We start from the raw sequence: 20,748 nt of genomic DNA, 5'->3' as shown, positions 1-20,748 counted from the left end.
ATACACATTTTTATGTGTTTTTTTTCTAAATCTGATCAAACCTCACAGTAATAATTAAAAAAAACAATAAACTGCAAGCGGTAATTAAAAGGGTCCAAGCTGTATGTGGCAATTACAAATTCTTAAGTTGTAAGGACACGTTGGGTGAATGGTAAAAAAAAAAAAAGATTTAAAAAATCAGTCTCATGGTATTCCCTAGCTTAGAAGTCAACATACACAGAGTTCCTTGATGATCAGCCATTGCTGAGCCTGCCACATGCCCACTGACAACTGATTGGCTGATGGTGGCCGTATTTTTTCAGAGATGGCTTTATTATTGTACATCCAATGGCAGACTGACACAAAGACATAGTATACAAAGATTCAACTTGATTGATCATGCATTTGAGGAGTTAAAGGCTTTTTTAATTTATTTCCCTCTTACAGTGCCACCTATCAGCAAAAGGTCACCAAAATTTGGCAAGCTGCCTCAGAATCAGTCACTACATATGTATGCCGAGTGTCGTGACGACCCTAGAAAGTAGCTACAACTGACAGCTTTTTTATTAAAATGTTGCATATGGTGGCCATATTGTTTTGAAAGTTCAACATTTTTTTTGGTAATAATAATTAAGTAATACGCTCAGTTATTAATTCACATGGCTTCTCCTACCATTGTTATGCAGATGACACACAACTCTTCTTCTCTTCCCCCCCCTCGGCCACACAGGTCAATGATAAGATATCTTCCTGCCTGGCTGACATCTCCACCTGGATGGCCAGCCACCATCTGAAGCTCAACCTCAACAAAACTGAGCTGCTCTTCTTCCCGTGCAAAACCTCCTTACTTCGTGAGCTCTCAATCACGGTTGATGGCACCACAGTGACTGCCTCTCACTCTGCCAAGAGCTTGGGGGTGGTCCTGGATGACCAACTGGACCTCAAGGAGCACATCAAGGCAACATCACGGTCCTGCAGATTCCTTCTGTACAACATCAGAAGGATTCGACCATACCTGACGACACACTCCACCCAGCTGCTCGTCCAGGCTACGGTGACCTCTCGCCTTGATTACTGCAACTCTCTCCTTGCAAGCCTGCCAGCTTGTGCCATACAGCCACTACAGATGATTCAGAATGCCGCTGCCCGACTCATCTACAACCTTCCCAAATTCTCCCACGTCACTCCACTGGCTACCGGTCGCTGCCAGGATCCGGTTTAAAGCACTGACCCTTGCCTACACTGCTGCCAGCAGGACAGCCCCCATCTACTTGCAGGACATGACTCGATTCTATGTGCCTGCTCGATCACTCCGCTCTGCGGCAGCAGGGCGCCTTGTAACCTCTCCCACCCGCCCAAAGGGATCACAGAGCTTCTCCACCCTAGCTCCCCAGTGGTGGAACGAACTCCCCGTCCCTCTCCGAACCTCCCCCTCACTACCCATCTTCCGTCGTGGCCTGAAGACTGATCTCTTCAGACTACACCTAGACTAACCACCACCACGCTGTATATTTCACTCTAAATCCCCGCCCCCCCCCCCCTTTCATGACACTGTTACATGTTGCCCCATCCCAGCACTTTCTGGTAATTTGTATTTGTCCTAATACTGTAGCTTATTCTTCTGCCTAGTTGGCTTTGCAGAGGTTAGGTCTGAATAGTGTTCACTGTGTGAACTAAACTGTGTTCCTGGCTAGAAATAGCTGTACAAAATAAGTATTGTACCTTACTGAACCTGTGTTTAGCAGTTGTCTATGACCATGAAATGCACTTTTTGTACGTCGCTTTGGATAAAAGCGTCTGCCAAATAAATGTAATGTAATGTAATGTACAACCTTTGGTGGTATTAATTTCCCTAAGTTGCTTTAAAGTTACTTGAAATGTATTTCCTTTCTTCTTTTTTTTAAACTGGAACTCTCATTATTCTTTCAACAAATCATATAGAAGTAGGCCTACCACCATTATGTCTTATATATACATGAAAATGGTGCATAGGATCAAGACATAGACTAAAATAAAAAAAACAAAAACAAATGAGAATGCAAACAAAATTTTAAAATAAACATAAAATACAGATCTAGGCTAATTAGTGTACTCAATGCAGAACAACAGGCAATAGTCTGGATGCTACATCCCACCAGAGTATTATTCACAAAAATGATAGATGACAGACATACTCAAGAAAGTGGGGCAGGCAGTTGGGTGTGGTCCTGTATGTATATGATGGAGCAATTTGGAAAAGAAGGGGGAATGTGAAATATAAGAAGATGCAAGAAGATGCTAGTATTGTGGAAGACACTGGCTTGGGGGTTTAAAATGTCAATGGCTAAGTCCTGTTCTATGATTTAGCCTACTCTAGGAGACGGATTAAGGATGTAATCACGGCTTGGTAACGCAGGGCTAAATGCATCATTAAGACTTATTGGGAGACATGAAACAAGATTATGTCATGAGTGTTAAGAAGACGAAATGGTAGAACATGTGCTGATGTTTTGTGAATTGTATGATGGGCTATATGTGAAATATTAGTCGGAGGACAGGGGAAAGAGGTGGTTGGTAAGGCTCTTTTTAGTTTTCTAAGAGGGACTTTAATGCAAGTAGTCTGCAACTTGCTTCATGCTCCAGCACAGTAGGTGACAGTGTATGCAACTTTGAGTCGTATTAATCCCCTAACCCGAACCAAACCCAAAGAAGAAAGAATGAGAGCCCCTCCCACCCCTGTCTCTGCCAGACGACCGCACTCCCAGTGTATTTCCGCAGTCTGTAGCGGCTTATCACCGGTAGTGTACACCAGGCATGGCAGACGGCTGCTACTCATCATGGCCGTACGACACTATACTCTCGACTTCAGCCTCTCTGCGCCAGGTATACACAATGTTTTACTCGTATGTGCAAGAGGAAGCGCAGGCCATGAACATGGCAAACCAGGGGCCTCCGTCTCCTGCACCAGCACCACGGTGGTTTTTTAGCATGAAGCTATTGCTACTTGAGACAGTACTCAATTTCATGTAGTAGCTAGCTAGCTAACATGTACATTTAGTAACCTCTATGTGTCGCTACATGTTATGTAGCATAGTGTACACTCTCTTTTGTCTCCGTAAGTATGTTTGATAATTGGTCAATCAATCGGCAAGAATTTGACCTTCCATTGCTCGCTAACCTCGAGGAGGCTTGTCCTCTGTCATAGCTGGATGCAGCATGTGTTTGATTTCAGGCAGTTGGCTAACTCGCTACGTGCTACAACGATCTAGCTAGCTTGAAGATGAGTGTAGCTTCGGCGAAGACTCAAAATAATGCCGCACATGTAAGATAGAAATATGCATTTTGCATGGATGTGTTACTTGTCAATTTTAGGGGTTTACATTTAGCAGTTGGTTCATGGATAAGCCATCTCGGCTCATAAGTCAACTTTGATTTATATACGACTGCTTGTTTTTTTGCTTACTAGCCGATGCTTATTTTTAGCAATGCACTGGCTAGTTTGGTAACGCATTACTATGTTAGCGGAGTGGGCTATTTTGCTTATAAAATAATGTTGTCACGGTTAGTTAGCTTCTGTTGTTTTGGTGATTAGTTAGCCAGCTGCCTCCCATGGTTTTGGTGAATCTATTGTTTAGTATCAATTCGATATGGGAAACATTTTACAAAATGCTTTTTCGGCTACTGTATCTAACCTAAAATTAATTTTCGTAATGACGCATGCAAAGCAGAATGAAAGTTGACGGGGTCCACTTCACCAAAATTACCTTCAAGCCCTTCATTTGAATGAATTCTTGTCATTTGCATTTGTTGCTGTGGTCCTGGCTTTTCAGTTGTGCCACTGAGGTGAGGGTTTCACAATATTGCATTCCACTTTATTTTTAAAAACAGCCGTAATTTATGATACGTGTTGTCACAGTTAGCTTTTCACCCTGTCTGCATTATTTTGTGTGGTGGCAATCTATGTGAACAGAGTGACTAAATAATTGATTTAGTGAATATTTACACTTCACTAATACAGAAGTTTTGAGTATTGTGGGTGTGCTGTTAAGTGCTGCAAAGATATCATTTTTGTATTCTAGATGGACTTGGTTCAGTACAGTTGGACCTATTCAATGTTGAACCAGTGTGTTAAACCATAGGGAATAAAAATTGTGCTGAAGAGGAAATTAAACTGCAAGGGATGGATGTCCACCTGATTTTGGGTCCATCTCAGCTAGGTTATATTATGTTAATTTCTTCGCCTTTAGTATACCAGTTGCAACTGCTGGAGCACGGTGACATTTCAGCTCTTATTCTCAAATCCTATACTAGGCAAATCTTATGCTTTCAAAAAAGTTTTGTTGGCTGTCACCTTTTTAGGTAGCCTGATAGCTATTCCCCCAGTGAAGGCTTGTGCTTATATAAGCTATACGGAAAAATACACTGAGGTAAAATACTGCCTGGTGCTTGAAGCTAAGCAGGGCTGGGCTTCTTTAGATAGGAGACCTCTTGAGAAAACCAAATTTGTGCCAATAGAGTGCCAAGGTTTTTCCTGGCTCTAAATATGGCTTAGGTGCTGACATTGTGTGACAGCAGCTGCGGTCAGTCTGGGCTTAATGGCACCGTCATTGTGTAATGAGGGTATTTTCCTAGAATAGAATAGTCAAATCTCAATTTCCCATTCATTTCACTGTAAAGAAGTTGCATATTTGCAAAAACCATTATCTGGTATTTTGGATATTTTCATGGAATTATGTCCAATTACATTGCATTATAATCTATAAATAAATGTTAAAGTCAGCAGATATGACATAAATAAACCAACAATTGCCCTATAAAGACAAAACACAGCATAAATCAATTGAGGTAGGCGGTTTCTGTCAATATAGGGGACACCTAAGTGGCACGGGCACGGTTGTTGCCCCTGCCCCCTCAAAACCTTGAAAACTTGAAATGCAGTATCATTCACGTCAAAACTGTATCAATAAATTGTATCAACAGATCCTGTCTAATGGTTTTGAAGGGTTGTTTTTTTTTTTTTTTTGCACAATTTCTCGTGTAGGCAGCTTGAAAAAACAGCCCAGCCCAGACATTTAAATGCAAGAAAAACCGAGTGCAGTATCCTCTCTGTGAGCCAATCAGAACAGGGTAAGTCTTGGCCAATTCAGCACACTTTTGGACTGCATCGTCACAGATTTTAATGAGATATGGCATGCTTATTTTGTCTTATAAGAAAACCCTGCAACCAAAATTACACTCGTCTCAGATTAGCTCATAATTAAATTGGGCTAACCCATAAGTTTGGGCAAATTATCGCAAATCGATGACTGGCTTATCTGCATTACTATAGGTCATTGGGACATTGTTTTTGTATCATTTAAAGGTCCTTTCCAGCTATTTTACATGAACACAATGTTCACCCAAAAAGTAAAGGTAACAGAGTTGTGAGTGATTATAATCTTGAAAATTTATGTTCAAAAAACCAATATTTCAAAATAGATACATTTTTTTGTGACTGCAACATAACCTCTTATGCTTGCAGTTGAGTAACCCCTGAGGTAAGCACATGTTAAGAAGGGCCAATCAGGAAGGTAATGCATTTAAATTTTGTATGTGCCTGACTATGTCTGTTAGTACGGATCCTATTCAACAGCATTGTAAGGTATTTGTAATCTGATACCAATTCAGATAACAATGATATATCGACAACAACTCAAAAAACCAAGAACAAATTTTCTGGAGGTTTTGATGATAGGTTTTGAAACCTAACTTTGCACCGTTTTGAAATTATTATATTTTTTTATCAAATAAGCATTCAAGATATAATCACTAATAACTGTTACCTTTAATTTTGGGGGTGAAAATAATATGTATGCAAAAGATACGGCTGCAAAAGTCCTTTAAAATGATACAACTCCTTTCTCTATGACCTATCGTAATGTAGATATGCAAGTAAAAGTCATGGAGTCACATTAATTTGCCAAAATTTTGTCAGCCCATATCTCCCTTAATAAGGATCCAAGACAAGTGTAATTTGGGTTCTAGGGGTTTCTTAAAAAGACCGATTAAGAATGCCTAATCCATTAAAATCAGTGACGATGCAGTCCAAAAGTGTGTTTAATTGACCCGGACTTACGTGTCACCAAAGCCCCAGTGATGGGGATACTGTGCTTTTGGAGATGCTGAGATATTTGACTACGGTGTTGTCTCACTTCAAGATCTAATGGCACTGATCACAAAGACAAGGGAGTTCCCTGGTGCCTAGCCCAAATTCCTAAACTGCTTTCACATTAAGCATCTACTCACCCCTGGTTTAATTTAGTAACCACACCAACTCCAGCATAACTGATGTGTTGTGAGTGATCTGTTACATAATGACTGCCATGCCCTGAATTGAACGTGTCTGCACTGTATGTTAAACTGATTTTTTGAGGTGGGTGCATAAACACTGCAATGTTAGCTGTGGCATTCTAAAGCCGCGTTTCCACCGCATGAACTTTACCCCGGAACTAGGAACCTTTTGAGGAACTCTGCGTTTCGACCGCAGGAACTAGGGTCTAAATTTAGTTCCGGGGGCTTTATTTTACCCCAAAAAAGTTCCTGCTCGGGGGGTAGTACTTTCCAAAAGTACCGGAACCTTTGGGGTGGGGCGCAAGCGCTGAAAATGTCTGATTGGTCGACTACTTGCAGTGAATTATTTCAACCGCCATGTTTAAAAATCTGCAGCCGCAAACCAATTTATTTTCATAATGACTTCAAATCAAACTTGTATGTTATGCGGCGCAGTAGCCTAGTTTTGGTTATAGCCTGCCAACGTCTTGGAATTATAACGTGTGCTCTTCTGTTCTTTTCTTGCTTTAGTATTCGTTTTATAAAATGCTAAGCATTCGTGCTGGGACAGCATATTACGTACCAAAACTCTCAAACGGATTAATTCGGTTGCTGAATATTTTCTTCCGGATTTTCTTTGTTAGCCCGTTGTAATTGACTCAAAACGTTTGATACAGTTATGTGAGGTATGTGGTAGTTATGCGTAATTCACATTGGTGATACAGTAAAAGCAAACTGGAAATCACCTTCCACACTTTTTGTCAGGGTAAAATAACAGGTTAATTCTAGTAATAGTCCCCAGCTTTTTCAGACTGCCGTAATTTTACTCTGCCATTCTTCAATTCCACAAAAAGACCAGGAAGACTATGGACTAATTTATGGTGTATGGTTCGCATCTGGAGGGCACACTTCGCTGCTCGGCTAGCAGTAACTTTGAAGGAAAGCAAACGGTGGCTGTACTACTGCTAATTTAAATTTTCACGCAAGTCCGAGTTTTCGTTCTATTCTTGTCATTTTGCGATTAGACTATATGGAATTGACGATGAGAAAGTAATCAAACAGCAAATTGTTTACAACGTGTACATGTTTTCTGCTGTTGTTGCCAGTTATATTGGAAATGTGAATGCATTCTGTCGCCTCGGATGTCAAGACATGAAAGTGAATGTTCGCATAAAAACATAATGAATGTTTTTGAGAAGTTATATAAAACAGTTACAATCTGACTATTGGCCTGTTATATCCTATTTGTTGCATAACAACGGTCCAAGTTCAACTACCAACGACAGTTTTGCTTGACAACGGTAAAATATGCCCAAACGGCTGCAGAAGAATATTGCAATTCCAGGTGATTAAATCGATAAAAATCAATAAATACAAAAGTAACCATATATAGTCATTGTTGGTAACCCGTTGTATGTGGAATAAACCCCTCCGGGCTGTCCCGGTTATTAGAAAATAATGTAGGCTACTTCGGTGGTAGTATGGGGTTACAGAAGAAATCAGGACAGATGGACCGACGACAACGTCGCTTTTTCATACGTCAGTAGGCTAATTTGCCTAATCTTGCAGGACTTTAGACCGCGGTGGAAACGCAGACAACAGTGGGCTGAAGGAACTTTTAAGTTCCTTGAAAAGTAGTTCTTGGGACTAAAAGTACTTTTGGTGGAAACGCGGCTTAAATGTCCAGCCATACTGTCTTCCACCACTTTTCCAGATGGCTCTTACATCTGAATTTATACACTCAAAAGTGGCATAATTACAAAAAATCTTCCTGGTATTTATTCAGAAAAGAGTACGCATCATGCCCCCTCCCTCCCCCAGTGCTGCTGATATGCTTAATCTGAGTGGTTTGTGCTAGTTTGGAAGTTGGAAAACCATAAAGCCAACTGAGGCGACATAGCTCAGGAGGTAAGACCGATTGTCTGGCAGTCGGAGGGTTGCCGGTTCAAACCCCGCCCTGGGCGTGTCGAAGTGTCCTTGAGCAAGACACCTAACCCCTAACCCCTAACTGCTCTGGCGAATGAGAGGCATCAATTATAAAGCGCTTTGGATAAAAGCGCTATATAAATGCAGTCCATTTACCATATAAAGCCAACTGATGAAATTTGAACTCGGTCATACCATTTATGACTCAACACGCATGACTTTGAGCTTTGCATGTGTATAGCGTTCCTCATCACAAACTACGTTAGAGCCAGTTAGAGCAGTAACCTTACACTACCAGATAAACCTCAGAAAGCAACATAAACTCGGTTGAAACACTGAGCTACTGTACACTAACATTAGACTATAGCAGCCTCAAACTCTAGCTCTGGAATTGCACCCTAATAAACTTTTCTTTCCACATGTCTATGCTTGAAAGATTGTTGCTAGCTAATGGTAGGCCTACTTACCAATCCACTGCATTCTGCGACAAGTTCCAGGCGAAAATGGGCCTTGCAAATACTAACTACACGGGTTATTGTAATATTTCAGTGCCAGTGGGCTCCAGAACTAAAACCCATTTCTTGTCTGTCTCCTCATTTTTGTGAAAATGAAAAAGGGGGTGGCTTTCTCCGCAACCAGAGAAGGGCCAATGCTTCAGCATTGTCAACTTAGCTTGAAAAGATTTCACTGATCGTAAGGGTTTTGTTATGTAACTAACACCAAGATAACCCCACCCACTGAAAACCTGCTGTTTGACCAAGAGGGAAAGCAAGATAGTTTTGGCACAGTCTCTTATAATTATTTTTAAAACAAAAATTTTAAGAATCATTTAAAAATATCCCATGGCCATTTGTGAATGCAAAAAAGTATGAAAACAACACATCAGCAAAGACTTCACTGATTGCAGTTTCATGGACCTTTAAAAGTCACACGTAGGGACTTTGTTGTGATCTGTATGTCTCAGTAACGTCAGTCCAATGAAAACTCCGGTGCATACTTGTCATCTTACGTTTAAAACATATAAAACTATATGTGAACTGTTCTATCATAGTCGGTCGGAAATCGCTATGACCAAATTCATATAGATCGATGTTCATGTCAGAAATGTTTTAAGGTTGTATCTTATTTTAGCAGAACAATATCTTGGCTTTCCAAATCTGTTTGTCTCAGTGTCAAATTTAGTGTAAAAATATAGTTTAGAAGCTTTTAAACGTAAGATTTCAACGTAGTCCCTTAAAGTTCCTCCCACAGTCCGAAGACATGCAGGGAGGCTAATTGGAGACTCTAAATTGCCCATAGGTATGTGTGAGTGAATGGTGTGTGTGCCCTGATATGGATTGGCGACCTATCCTCGGTGTATTCCTGCCTTTCGCCCAATGCATGCTGGGATAGGCTCCAGCACCCCCCGCGACCCTGCCCGGGATAAGTGGATATAGATGGATGGATGGACTAACCTATATTTCATGCACCATGTGCGTTTGCTTACACATTGATTGATGGGGACTGGGTAGTAAGATGATAGCTCTACATTGTATAAAAAGTTCTACATCATATGGCGCTGGACTGCAGTTTTTTCCCGTAGTTACTTATTCATATTAATGTACTCACTGGGTTCTTATTTCTCTCCCCCCTCTCTCTTACTCAACTCTGTCTTCTCTCACTCCCTTTGTAGCTGACTCTTCCACGACTGTGCGTGGATTGCAGTCAATTTTTCAGGAACAAGAAATGACAGAAACCATTCACAACACAGAAGGCCATGGCTACTTGGCAACCTTCATTGGCAAGAATGGCAGGTGTGTGCTCCATCATTATCATCACCACCACCAATGTTTTATTTAGGCTGTGCCATTGGCCCTCTAAAAATCATAAAAATGACCCACTAGATATTGATGCATCGGCCAAGTGACCCCCTTCCAGATTGACTGGGCGGAAAAAACTAAAGTATAATAGTACTATTTGCGTTGTAAGTAACTTAACATAATGCTAGAACTTATCATATCAGTAGTAAAGTTACAAAATGTCACAAATTAGTCAATATAGCTAATGTTCTTTATGTGGCTAATGTTATGTATTGATAATCAATAATGTTTATGTTAGTTATGTCTTGTATTAATGTACAGTGCTATGAAAAAGTCTTGATTTACTTCCTGATTTCCTGTATTGCATATTTGTCACTGAATTTCAGATTTTTAGACAAAATGTTGAAATTAAGTGAAATTATTTTTTAAATGCGTTTTGTGTTTATTCAGGTTCCCTGTGTCTGATGTTACATTTTGTCTGAAGAAACCGTTCTATGTGACAAATAAGCAATAATGGAGGAAATCAGGAAGGGGAAATACTTTTTCATCGTACTGTAGCTAACTTCACTAGTTGGCGAAGTGAGCTAGATAGCTACCTAGCTATCTTCACAGACACATAACACAGTATTATCTTGTTAGCTAACCAGCTAGTTTGCCATATATCCATTAGTGGTGTGTCTGTTTAGCTAACGTCATCTTGGTACATTGAAATTATCTAGCTAGCTTACTAGCTGTCTGAACTATCGAGTTGGTTACCAAGGAATATTGGCTATAGTAGCAAATTTGTAGCTGCAAACTCAGCAGTAAAGTTAATGCTAGTTAACTAACTTTGTCCTTACATTACTCAATCTTGCAATGATTAATGTTGGTCAGAGCACATAAATGTGCTGCCTTGGCATTGCATTCAAATTACCCTAGGATCCTGCTAGAGTTCGCCCAAAGGTTAACATGATAAAAGACGCTTGTTTGTTGAACTGCCGGAATGTTTGATTATTGAAAAAGTATAAATCATTTTAAATGAATTAAGATGATACTGAGCTTAAAGAGGGAGCAGCCTAACCGGTGTGTGCCACGTTTGGTATTTTTGGCTTTAAAACTGTAGAAGGAGTTATGCTGGAATGATAATAATCATCATAATAATAATAATTCAAAGACAATACAAAAGTTAAGAAATTAATTTATTGAAATGTATTTGTTAATTCATCTTATTGTAAAAACACAGTAAACAATTCTTTCAGTGAATATATTGTTTATTGTGTGTTTTTATAAAATATAAATACATTTATTGTTGATTAAATATTCATTTATTGTGTTTTTACAATAAACGTAAGTTCACTTCCCAGGTCTTTTTTTTTTTTTTTTTTAATAATGACCCACTAACATTTTACATTGACGCCCTAAAAAAAGTAGGTGGTCTGTTTGGCCTCTACATGAATCCTGGATCCAACACTGCACCACCGGTGTGTCATCATGTTTGTTTTCTTTAGTTACCCTAATGGTTCTATCAAGACAGGCAAGGCAGGTAGAATCCACCGACTCCATAGTATATCCATCAATTTAATGAAGTACTGAATCCTGCTCTGTTTCTCCTAACATAGGGACCAGATTCATTTTTTCTCCTCACAAATCCATGAGAATACCATTACCCTGTCATCCGCTCCATACGCTTTATGTACTTTGTCCTGCAGGCATATGTGCAGATGTGTATCTGTGTATTAGTCTATGCTGTTGCTTCCTGACATTGATCTGTTGTTTATGGCAAATGCAGTGATGATGTCACAACACTTCAAGGCTTAACTGAAAGGGAGGAACCGTATTCCTTAGGAGAGGCCGAGACGTCTCTGATTTAAGCATGAGGCACTGGGACAGTACTCATGTAAAATCTCTGCCCTTTGAAATCCCAGCTGAATGTGGTGCTTTTCACCTGGCACTCTCGTGGTGTCACATGTCCACCAGGACGGTGCTGGATTGCCTGTTTAAGTGTTTCCTCGACCCAACAATGGCTCAGGCTGAGCTGCAGGGCCCGCTTGGTGGCCTGCTATTGTAAAGGACTTTGTCTATCTGATTTAAGGGATTTAGGGTTTACTTCCTGTTTTCTGTGCTGGGTGCAGCACTCGCAGCTGTGCAGGCCTTTGTTAGGGTCTAAGCCTGGATGAATCACTGCTGCACACCACTGGCCTTTTATGGAGTAAACACTTTGCTTTGAACATGGCCTGAAGCCAGTACAGTTTACATCCAAGCTGGTGGGACTAGGCCTGACCAAACTGCCCTGGACAGTTGTGTGTTTGGTGGAAGAAGATCACTTTCATACCCCTGAGATTATTTTTATGTATTGGGACCTCCAAGATATAAAGCACATCTGGAATGACTCCCATTCAGGACATTGACATTCAAATCTCTTGAAGTTTGGCACTATTAACCCCTTTGCACATATGACTATCCTCACCCATTTTGTGGATATTTACTTGGTTGCTAATATTCATAGGGTAGCACAACGAGCATGTAACTCAACCATGCATTTATGTAGTTAAGTTAAATGAAGGGTTTTACTTGGAGAGCCATCTATAGCCATCTATATATGGTTAAGTATTTTTATCTCAGCATCATTGTGTTAAGTTGATGACTTCACGAAGTCACCATTGACTGTAATTGCCGTATTTTCATAAATTGTATTCCTATTGTCCAATCCGCACCCAACCAATCGAATGTTCCTGTTTAGGTTTGTTGTTCTACGGATCCACAAGCATGGGCTGGTGACAATTGACCTGCAGTGCTATGAAGCAGACAACCTCATGCAAGTAGACCATGTAGGTGATGATGGGCTCCCTTGCCATGAGTGAGAATACAGACCCTACAGGGTGATGGACACCCACCAATCTGATACCTGATGTTCTTTTTTCCTTTTAGCTGTTGAATGCACTGGAAAAGAAGCTGAAAACACTTCTACACAAGAATATCAGGAGGATTAAAAGGTCAATGAACTTCCAATGTTAAGTTGCTTTTGCTTTTTTTTCCCCCTTTACAGCCTGAGATAAATCTAATGCTCAGACCAGGTCGTGAGCGTAAGGCATATGCACTGTTTGAGGGGGGATTGTGTAACGGCTAATTGTGTGAAGAGAGGTTTCAGGGTGGGAACAAGGAAGACAAATGGTTTCTCTGACTGCAATCAACCTCACACACATCTTCCTCTTCAGTTTTCTGTGGAGAGTGTTACAGTGAAAATATCTGTGGATGTGTTCCAACATGTGAATGGATAAGATTTATTGCCAGATTTATTTTCAATGTGTTTTTGAGAATTGTCCCAGCATATTAATACATGAGCTGTAGCAATTTGAGTTTGTGGCAGTTGTTGTGGCATTTGTGTTGCACAGTTGCTGAAACAAAGATTTTCCTTTGCGTCTGACTCGGCGTGTCCTTGTGTCCACGTTCCCAAGGCTCCCGGCACTGCAGCGGGGGGCCAAGGTGGACAGGTACTGGCCCACAGCCGATGGCAGACTGGTGGAGTATGATATCGACGAGGTTGTGTATGAGGAGGACTCAGTCTATCAGAACATTAAGATCCTGCATTCGGCGCAGTTTGGGAACATCCTCATCCTCAATGGAGACGTTAGTAAGTGCACTCTTCCTGCCATAGACTTTCTTTCATACAACTAATTACAGCTGTGAATCTGTACTTCCTGTCATATAGCTACTTACAGCTGTGTGTCCATAGAGTATATAAATATGTAAAGACAGCGATGCCAATGGAAAACTATGTGAAGCGCATCGAAAACCAGAAAGTATCATTTTTTTTTTTTTTTTTTGCTCAACAGTTATGTCCTTGGTCACATTCCTAATCATGTGTAGTACGAGGTTTGCGCAGAGCAGTGATATGAAAAGGCTACATGAGCCCATCCCCCTTCTCCACAGGTGATAATTAAACACCAAGTTTCTGCATTGGTGAGATTGACGATGAATGCGGAAATTCACAGATTGCAAACAACGCTACGATATTGAGAGAAGCATTTTTGGACCAGATCAAACAATTAGTGTAACATTAGCAATCTCCTAAACTTTTCAGTATCATCTGACAAGTTTAATTAGCTATACTCACACAGCCAACCACATCTGATCCTCGCAGATGAAAATGGTAGCCTAATCATACAAAACCTACATATCAGCAGGGGGCGGCATTACATCCGGTGCTTAGGTTGAGAACCGAAAGCTGGCCGCTTGTGTGAGTCTTTCTTTCTTTCACTTATATCTGTGAATGTTTTAACTTTCACATGTGATTACAGATGACCCTTCGCCTTTTTCAGATAGCTAATTACAGCCATGAGTCCACTTCATTCGCAGTTATTTATAGCTCTGAATGTTAACTTCAATCACACAGGTAATCAGTTACACTAATTGTGGCAGTGAGCCTAAAAATCGTTTGTGTAGTTCTTTATATCCGTTCCCCCTTTACAGTGAGTCTTCCTTATTGTGAGCGTTCCTCACTTTCATACAGTTAATTGTAGCAGTCATCTTTCACTGTTAAATGTAGTTAAATTCAGTTGTCTCTCCATTTTTAGTTAATTGCAGCTTTGAATGCATTTTCTACGGCAACGAGTGAGGTTTCATGAATGCCATAATGAGCAGCTACAGTGAGTTGTCAGTCACTGACTTGTTTGAACCAATCAAAATATTTTGCCGTCTGCAGTAAACAGTGATTGTGGTTCAGATCAGTCAGTCGCTGCCACGTACAATACCTGATCATATAGTGTAGTACAGCCATTGTTTTCACCCTGTGAAGCCACATTCCACCATCACTGCTCTGGATTCTTGTTTGAAGGGCCATCGTGTCTACACCTGATTGTCTTTGTGTGGAAAATCACCAAGAGATCTCCAACATGAAAGCAGATTTTTTTGAGCTGTTTGAACGTGCGCATGGTGTCTTCTCTTCACAGACCTAGCAGAGAGTGACCTGCCCTACACGCACGCCATCATGGGCAGTGGGAAGGAGCAGTACACAGGGAAGGAGGTGCTAATTCTAGGGGGAGGTGATGGGGGCATTCTCTGTGAGGCCGTCAAGCTTAAGCCAAAGATGATCACCATGGTGGAGATATCCTTTCAGTGACTACCTGCAGCTCCCTATGTAAGAGCAGCCAGTGTTTTGTGCTATGCAGAGCCTTCTATCCTGTCCCCCATTGTACATTAGCCCTTGACTTAGCCTCCACATTGACCAGCTGGTGATTGATGGGTGTCGAAAGCACATGAGGAAGACTTGCGGAAACGTCTTGGACAATCTGAAAGGAGACTGCTATGAGGTGCGGCTCTTTGGGCGGATGGGAGGAGGCGGACACGTGTGGGAGGAAGAGGGAGGAAGGGAGAGAAAAGAAGAATGTGCTCTTGTGACTACCGTCTCCCCTGCTGACTCTTCCCATGTCCCTGTCTGTTTTCTCCATGTCTTTGTCTTTTGCCCCATTTGTTTTATTTTTTTCCCCTCAACACTCCCTCCCCTTGCTCCCAGGTGTTAGTAGAGGACTGCGTCCCTGTGCTGAAGAAGTTCGTTGAAGAGGGGAAGAATTTCGATTACGTCATCAATGACCTTACTGCAGTCCCCATCTCCACAGCACCAGAGGAAGGTAGCCTGTGCTTCTCTGTCATAGACACAAATACCCATCAGGGCCATTAACACTTAAGCCTGATTTAATTACAGACCGCTAAGTACTTATAAATGATGTTTGTAAGGCTGAATATCTTGCTACAGTGACAAACTGGCTACTAATGCAATGACCTCAGTCATGTGGTTTTACATTTAAGGGTCACTTTTAATTTGATCGTTTAAATGGAGTCATTCATGGTTAAGTGAAGCCTTCACTTTGGAAAATGTTTGTATTTACATGTTTGTTTTGGTCGGGAATTTAACTTGCGTCATTTGGTTCTGTAAATACATTTAAAATGTAAGCGCATTCAGTTGGCTCAAGGCCCATTTTCATGGTTCAAAAATTCTTTGCATGTGCTACGGCCAGTTTACCCGCAGCGCATTCTGCCAAAAAATTTGCACATGAGATGGCAGTTGACACACGAGTGCGAGTTTCTCTGTGTAGGAGGGGGATGGGAGTGCTGTCGCGCGGCTAGCTGGGCAGGGTTGTGAATGCCCCGATGCAAATAGGCATTTATGTGCCGAGGAGAAAAGTCTGCCCAGCAGTGTAAAGCAGTGCAAGTAATCCCTAAACATTAGACGGAGAGCATTTAAAAAAAGAAAAAGAGAAAAAGAACCATCATTCAGAATGGTTCATGAGGACACAGTGATAACCATGCTAGTGATTCTACAGAAGAACAGGGGGTATTCTTTCTGAAAATGTGCAACCTACTCCTCATATTTCCATAAGCTATATAAGAAAAATGCATTAATAAATAACATGTATTGGGGTGAAGTGCTGTAGTATTGGCCTCCAATGAGTCGTTTTGGCCGTGACAGACCATTTAGAGAATACACTTTGTGCAGCAGTGGTGTCTGTCTGTCTTATCTCATTGTAGGTAGGGCAAACTACCTAGAAGAGTGGAAGGGATGCTTGTTAGCTTATGTCATGCTTATCTCATCTCCTGTCAGATTCCACCTGGGAATTCCTGCGTCTGATTCTGGACCTGTCAATCAAAGTTTTACGACCCAGTGGGAAATACTTTACACAGGTGAGTATTGCTTAACATGTCAGAGAATATAGTGCCGTGAAAAAGTATTCAGCCCCCCGAAATATTTTCAATTAAAAAATATTTTTAAATTTAAAATCTATTGAAGTAGGATATTTTTCCAGATGACCTACAAAACATTGTACATCATGTCTGATCAATAGTCTAAAGTCCAAAACCTTTCAACAATTTACTCAAAATTAAAAACCAAAATTGTGAGATTTAAAAAGTTTTCACGCCCTTTGTAATTATAACTCTGCATTGTGTTACCTTATCAACCCACCCAAATTGTTGATGGTTTCCACCTGTGTTGGATATTGGTGGATCGCCTGTTTTTTTAAATGTTTTATTTATTTATGTATTTATTTGACAGGGACAATACACATTGATCACCATCACTATTCTGTGATGTAAATGTGCCAGATTTAGCCTGATCGCTAATTTCATCTGTTGTTCCTGGGCAGGCTGATGTTAACACATTAATTCATTCATGAGGATATTTCCCCTCTCTCTATGAGGGCCTACGGCATGGCAGAGATTTTCCAAAGAACAAAGCAAAATGAAGACAAAAGAGCATTTGAAATAAGCCAGATATGATTATAGAGAAGCGCAGATCTGGGGAAGGGTACAAGACCATCTCAAAAGCATTGAACATTAGTTGGAGCTTGGGGCAGTCAATCATACAGAAGTGGAAAAAATATGAAACTGCAACCAAACTGCCTAGGTCAGGCCGCCCGTCTGAACTTCGTCACCGAATAAGAATGCCATTTAATACGGAGGCTGCTGTGTTGTAATTTGTCACATTGAGTTGCAGAAGTCCATGGCTGTGACTGAAGGGTGATGTTAAGAAGTCCCCAAGACATTGCACAAAAAGGGTGTTTATGGAACTGTGGCAAGGAAGAAGCCCTAGCTGAAAAAAAAATATCCTTGCCCGTAAAGAATTTGCATAACGTCACTTAAAAGGTACTGCGAAGATGTGGCTGAAAGTCTTGTGGTCTGATGAGACTAATTGGAACTTTTTGTTTTGAACACCAAGCAATATGTGTGGTGTACATTTAACACTGCACATCAGCCAGGTAATCCCATCCCCACTGTTGTGCGGTGGTGGTCTCCATTATGTTATGGGGAGGTTTTTCAGTAGCAGGGACTGGCAGTCTGGTCAAGATTGATGGAAAGATGAATGCTGCATAGTACAGAGAGATCTTTGATAAAAACCTGCTTCCATCTGCCGGAAAGCTTAAAATGAGGAGGAAGTTTTTCTTTCAGCTGGACAACATGACCCAAAGGACACATGACAGAGCAACAATTGAGTGGCTTAAAATGAAGAAAATTGATGTCCTTGAGTGGCCCAGTCAGAGTCCTGACCTTAACCCCATTAAACATCTGTGGCAAGACCTCAAAGTTTCTGTCCCCTGCCACTCCCCTACTAATCTGGCACAGCTTGAGAAATTGTGCTAGGAGGAATGGGAAAATATTGCTCGATCACTTTGTTTAAAATGAATAGAGACTTATCCACAAGACTGCTGGCTGTAAATGGCTGCAAGACATGGTTCAACCAAGAGGGATGAATACTTCTGAATTGTTGAAATTTCAGTTTTTTATTTTATTTTAATGGTTTATTTTCTTTTTTTGGCTGCACTGTGAATTAACAAATAGAATTACCAGTTACATTTATCAAAATCCCAGGTTGTGACAATCTTCTACGTGAAAAAAGGATTGGGGGCTGAATATTTTTTCATGGCACTGTATGTATATTGCTGGGCTCTACTCTACATGTAAAAAGTGCCGCAGTGTTTGCGTTTTCAGTGCATTTCAGTGAAAACTCAATGGTCAAGACCAAAGGCTATCGGACCTCTGTTTTAGTGCCCATTTTTTATTTTTTATTTTATTTTTAGTGGCCCCCTGACATTTGACAATGATCCCCTAAAATAGTAGGGGGTCTGTGAAAGCCCCTGTAAATGAATCCTGCATCGAACACTGAGTACGGTAGTGTGCCGTGCGTGAATTTGTGCTCTTGTCATTTCCAGGGAAACTGCGCGAACCTGACTGAGGCATTAAGTCAGTATGAGGAGCTGCTGGAGAAACTCAGCTGTCCTGTAGATTTCTCCAAAGAGGTTGTATGTGTTCCATCGTACATGGAGTTGTATCCTTCTAGATGTACTGGCTAGTCCACGGACTTGTGCAGACACACCAACGTGCAAACACACATGTGCGTACACACACACACACATGCGCACACACACACACAGACACACGCACACACACACATGCACTCGCACACACGCACACACGCACACACACACACACACACCAGTAGCATAGGCAGGAATTCAGTTTGGGTGGGGTGGGCCTTTGAAATTCAAAGCTGCACTGACCAGCTTTGGACTAGATGAATAATCGACTGCTTTTCCGGTAACAACATTTCACCTGTATTTGCATCTCTGACCTAAGACATACGCTCTCTTTCTCAGAAACAGGATTTGCTCATTATCATACCAAACTGTGTGCTGTTTCACATTAAAATCAGCATCAAATTCAGACCCAATTGGGGATTTGACTGTTTAATCAACTGCTTTAATTCATCAGTTAAGAACTGAATAACAACAAAAATGTGTTCACCATGCAGCTTTCCAATGGAATACTGCTGTTTGTTGCAGTGTTCCAAATAAGGTACATGTGCGTGTGCTGGAAAGGATCTGTGAGTGTGTGGTCATACTGTTGCATGCATCCGAGTGTGACAAAAATAACAGAAATTTCAATAGTGTTCTGTTTGTTTCGTTTTTTTTTCCTTAACTAACTCTCGCAGGTGGGTTTTCTATACAATCTGGAAGAAGTAAAATCCTCTTGTGTTTCTCAAACCCAGGCTTCTCCCTGTATGATGGCACAGCACTGACGAGAAACACCGCTGTTTTTACTGTCCCTTTTGTGTTGAACCTGCTTTTTTAACATCTACTGTTTTACTTTGTGCTGGAAGTTGAAAAAAGAATGTATTTTGTTTGAGTTTGGTTTGGGCAATGTTTTTGAGTGCCTCTGGGGGGCGCTGGCTGGCAGAATGGAGTAGAAGCTGCTTGATACACTGATGGAGAGTGACTCAGCATTTTTGCACAGAGCAGGCTCAGCCAAACTCCTGCTTCTGTGGATTTCTTTATAGTTCATCTTTTAGACTGAAGCACCCATAGGACCAGTTTTTTCAATTTTAATCTATTGTATTGTTTTTTTGGTAGTTTTAATTGGTCTTTTTCTTCTGTAAGTTCTTTCTTCTGTAACATTTGCTTGAATGTGATTTGATATGTGGTGCTTCCTGAGGATGACCAGCAATGGTGATGCATTCTGGGATTTCCAGGGATTCAGGACCTGCACTGACCCCACCCACTGCAGTTGATGTGTTGTATGTGGTTTAAAAGGGAAATGGGTCCTTTTGCCTTTAGTTTTGTGCTTTTATTTTTATTTGTTTGCTGAACTGTGAAGACTGTTATATAATCAAGCTTCTCCTTAGTGTTCCCTTGCTGGTTTTTGTCCCTCCACACCTTTGTCTCCTTTGAGTTCAGTGCATTTCTGTGAAATTTTTCAATGCACATGCTGGAAATTCAAGGTTTGACTGTATGTAGCATGCACATACATATACATATGCACATGTTCCCCGATGAGGTGATTTGTTGAAGTTTATTTATTAAATTTTACAAATACCGATTAGCGGGGTGCTGTGGTTTTCTGTACTTTATTTCCTTTAAAAAAAACAAGAGCTGCTGTGCAGAGGAGTTCTTTTGTACCTGTCACTATTTGATGCTCAAGTGTGAATGTGCTGCATTTATGGTATGTTCATGTTCTTGAAACGCTTATGGTATGTTCATGTTTCTGCCCTCTGAATTACATCCACAGCCTTGGATGTATTTTTCTTTAAAAATATGTTTGTTCTTTTGGGTAAGTTTGACAGAATTCAGATGTGCGCATGTTCTTCAGTTCCTGTACTCCTGGGCCTTCACTGCGATGCAGCACAGCAAGCCCCTTGCGTATTTACATGGGCTCCGTTTTTCTTCTGCAGTGCGTCTTTGCAGTTCAGTTTTCTGAGGCATAAGTTGTGCTTACTAATTCTGAAATGAGT

The 20,748-nt window shown here is 40.9% G+C and overlaps 1 protein-coding gene across 1 annotated transcript; it reads left to right on the top strand.

The window, feature by feature from the left end:
• Window positions 1-2,674: 2,674 nt before the first annotated feature.
• sms (spermine synthase) lies at window positions 2,675-20,336 on the top strand. The gene is made up of 11 exons (XM_064350798.1): window positions 2,675-2,841; window positions 9,866-9,986; window positions 12,712-12,799; window positions 12,900-12,964; window positions 13,427-13,602; window positions 14,921-15,077; window positions 15,193-15,280; window positions 15,484-15,598; window positions 16,570-16,649; window positions 18,674-18,789; window positions 19,453-20,336. The coding sequence occupies exons 1-11, from the start codon at window positions 2,676-2,678 to the stop codon at window positions 19,481-19,483; spliced, it is 1,203 nt and encodes a 400-aa protein (XP_064206868.1). The 5' UTR covers window position 2,675; the 3' UTR covers window positions 19,484-20,336.
• The last annotated feature ends 412 nt before the right edge of the window (window positions 20,337-20,748 follow it).

Source organism: Anguilla rostrata, chromosome 9 (genome assembly GCF_018555375.3).
Source record: "Anguilla rostrata isolate EN2019 chromosome 9, ASM1855537v3, whole genome shotgun sequence".
Taxonomy (NCBI): domain Eukaryota; kingdom Metazoa; phylum Chordata; class Actinopteri; order Anguilliformes; family Anguillidae; genus Anguilla; species Anguilla rostrata.
The sequence above is the reverse complement of the archived record's forward strand: the minus strand, read 5'-3'. Positions and strand labels throughout refer to the sequence as shown.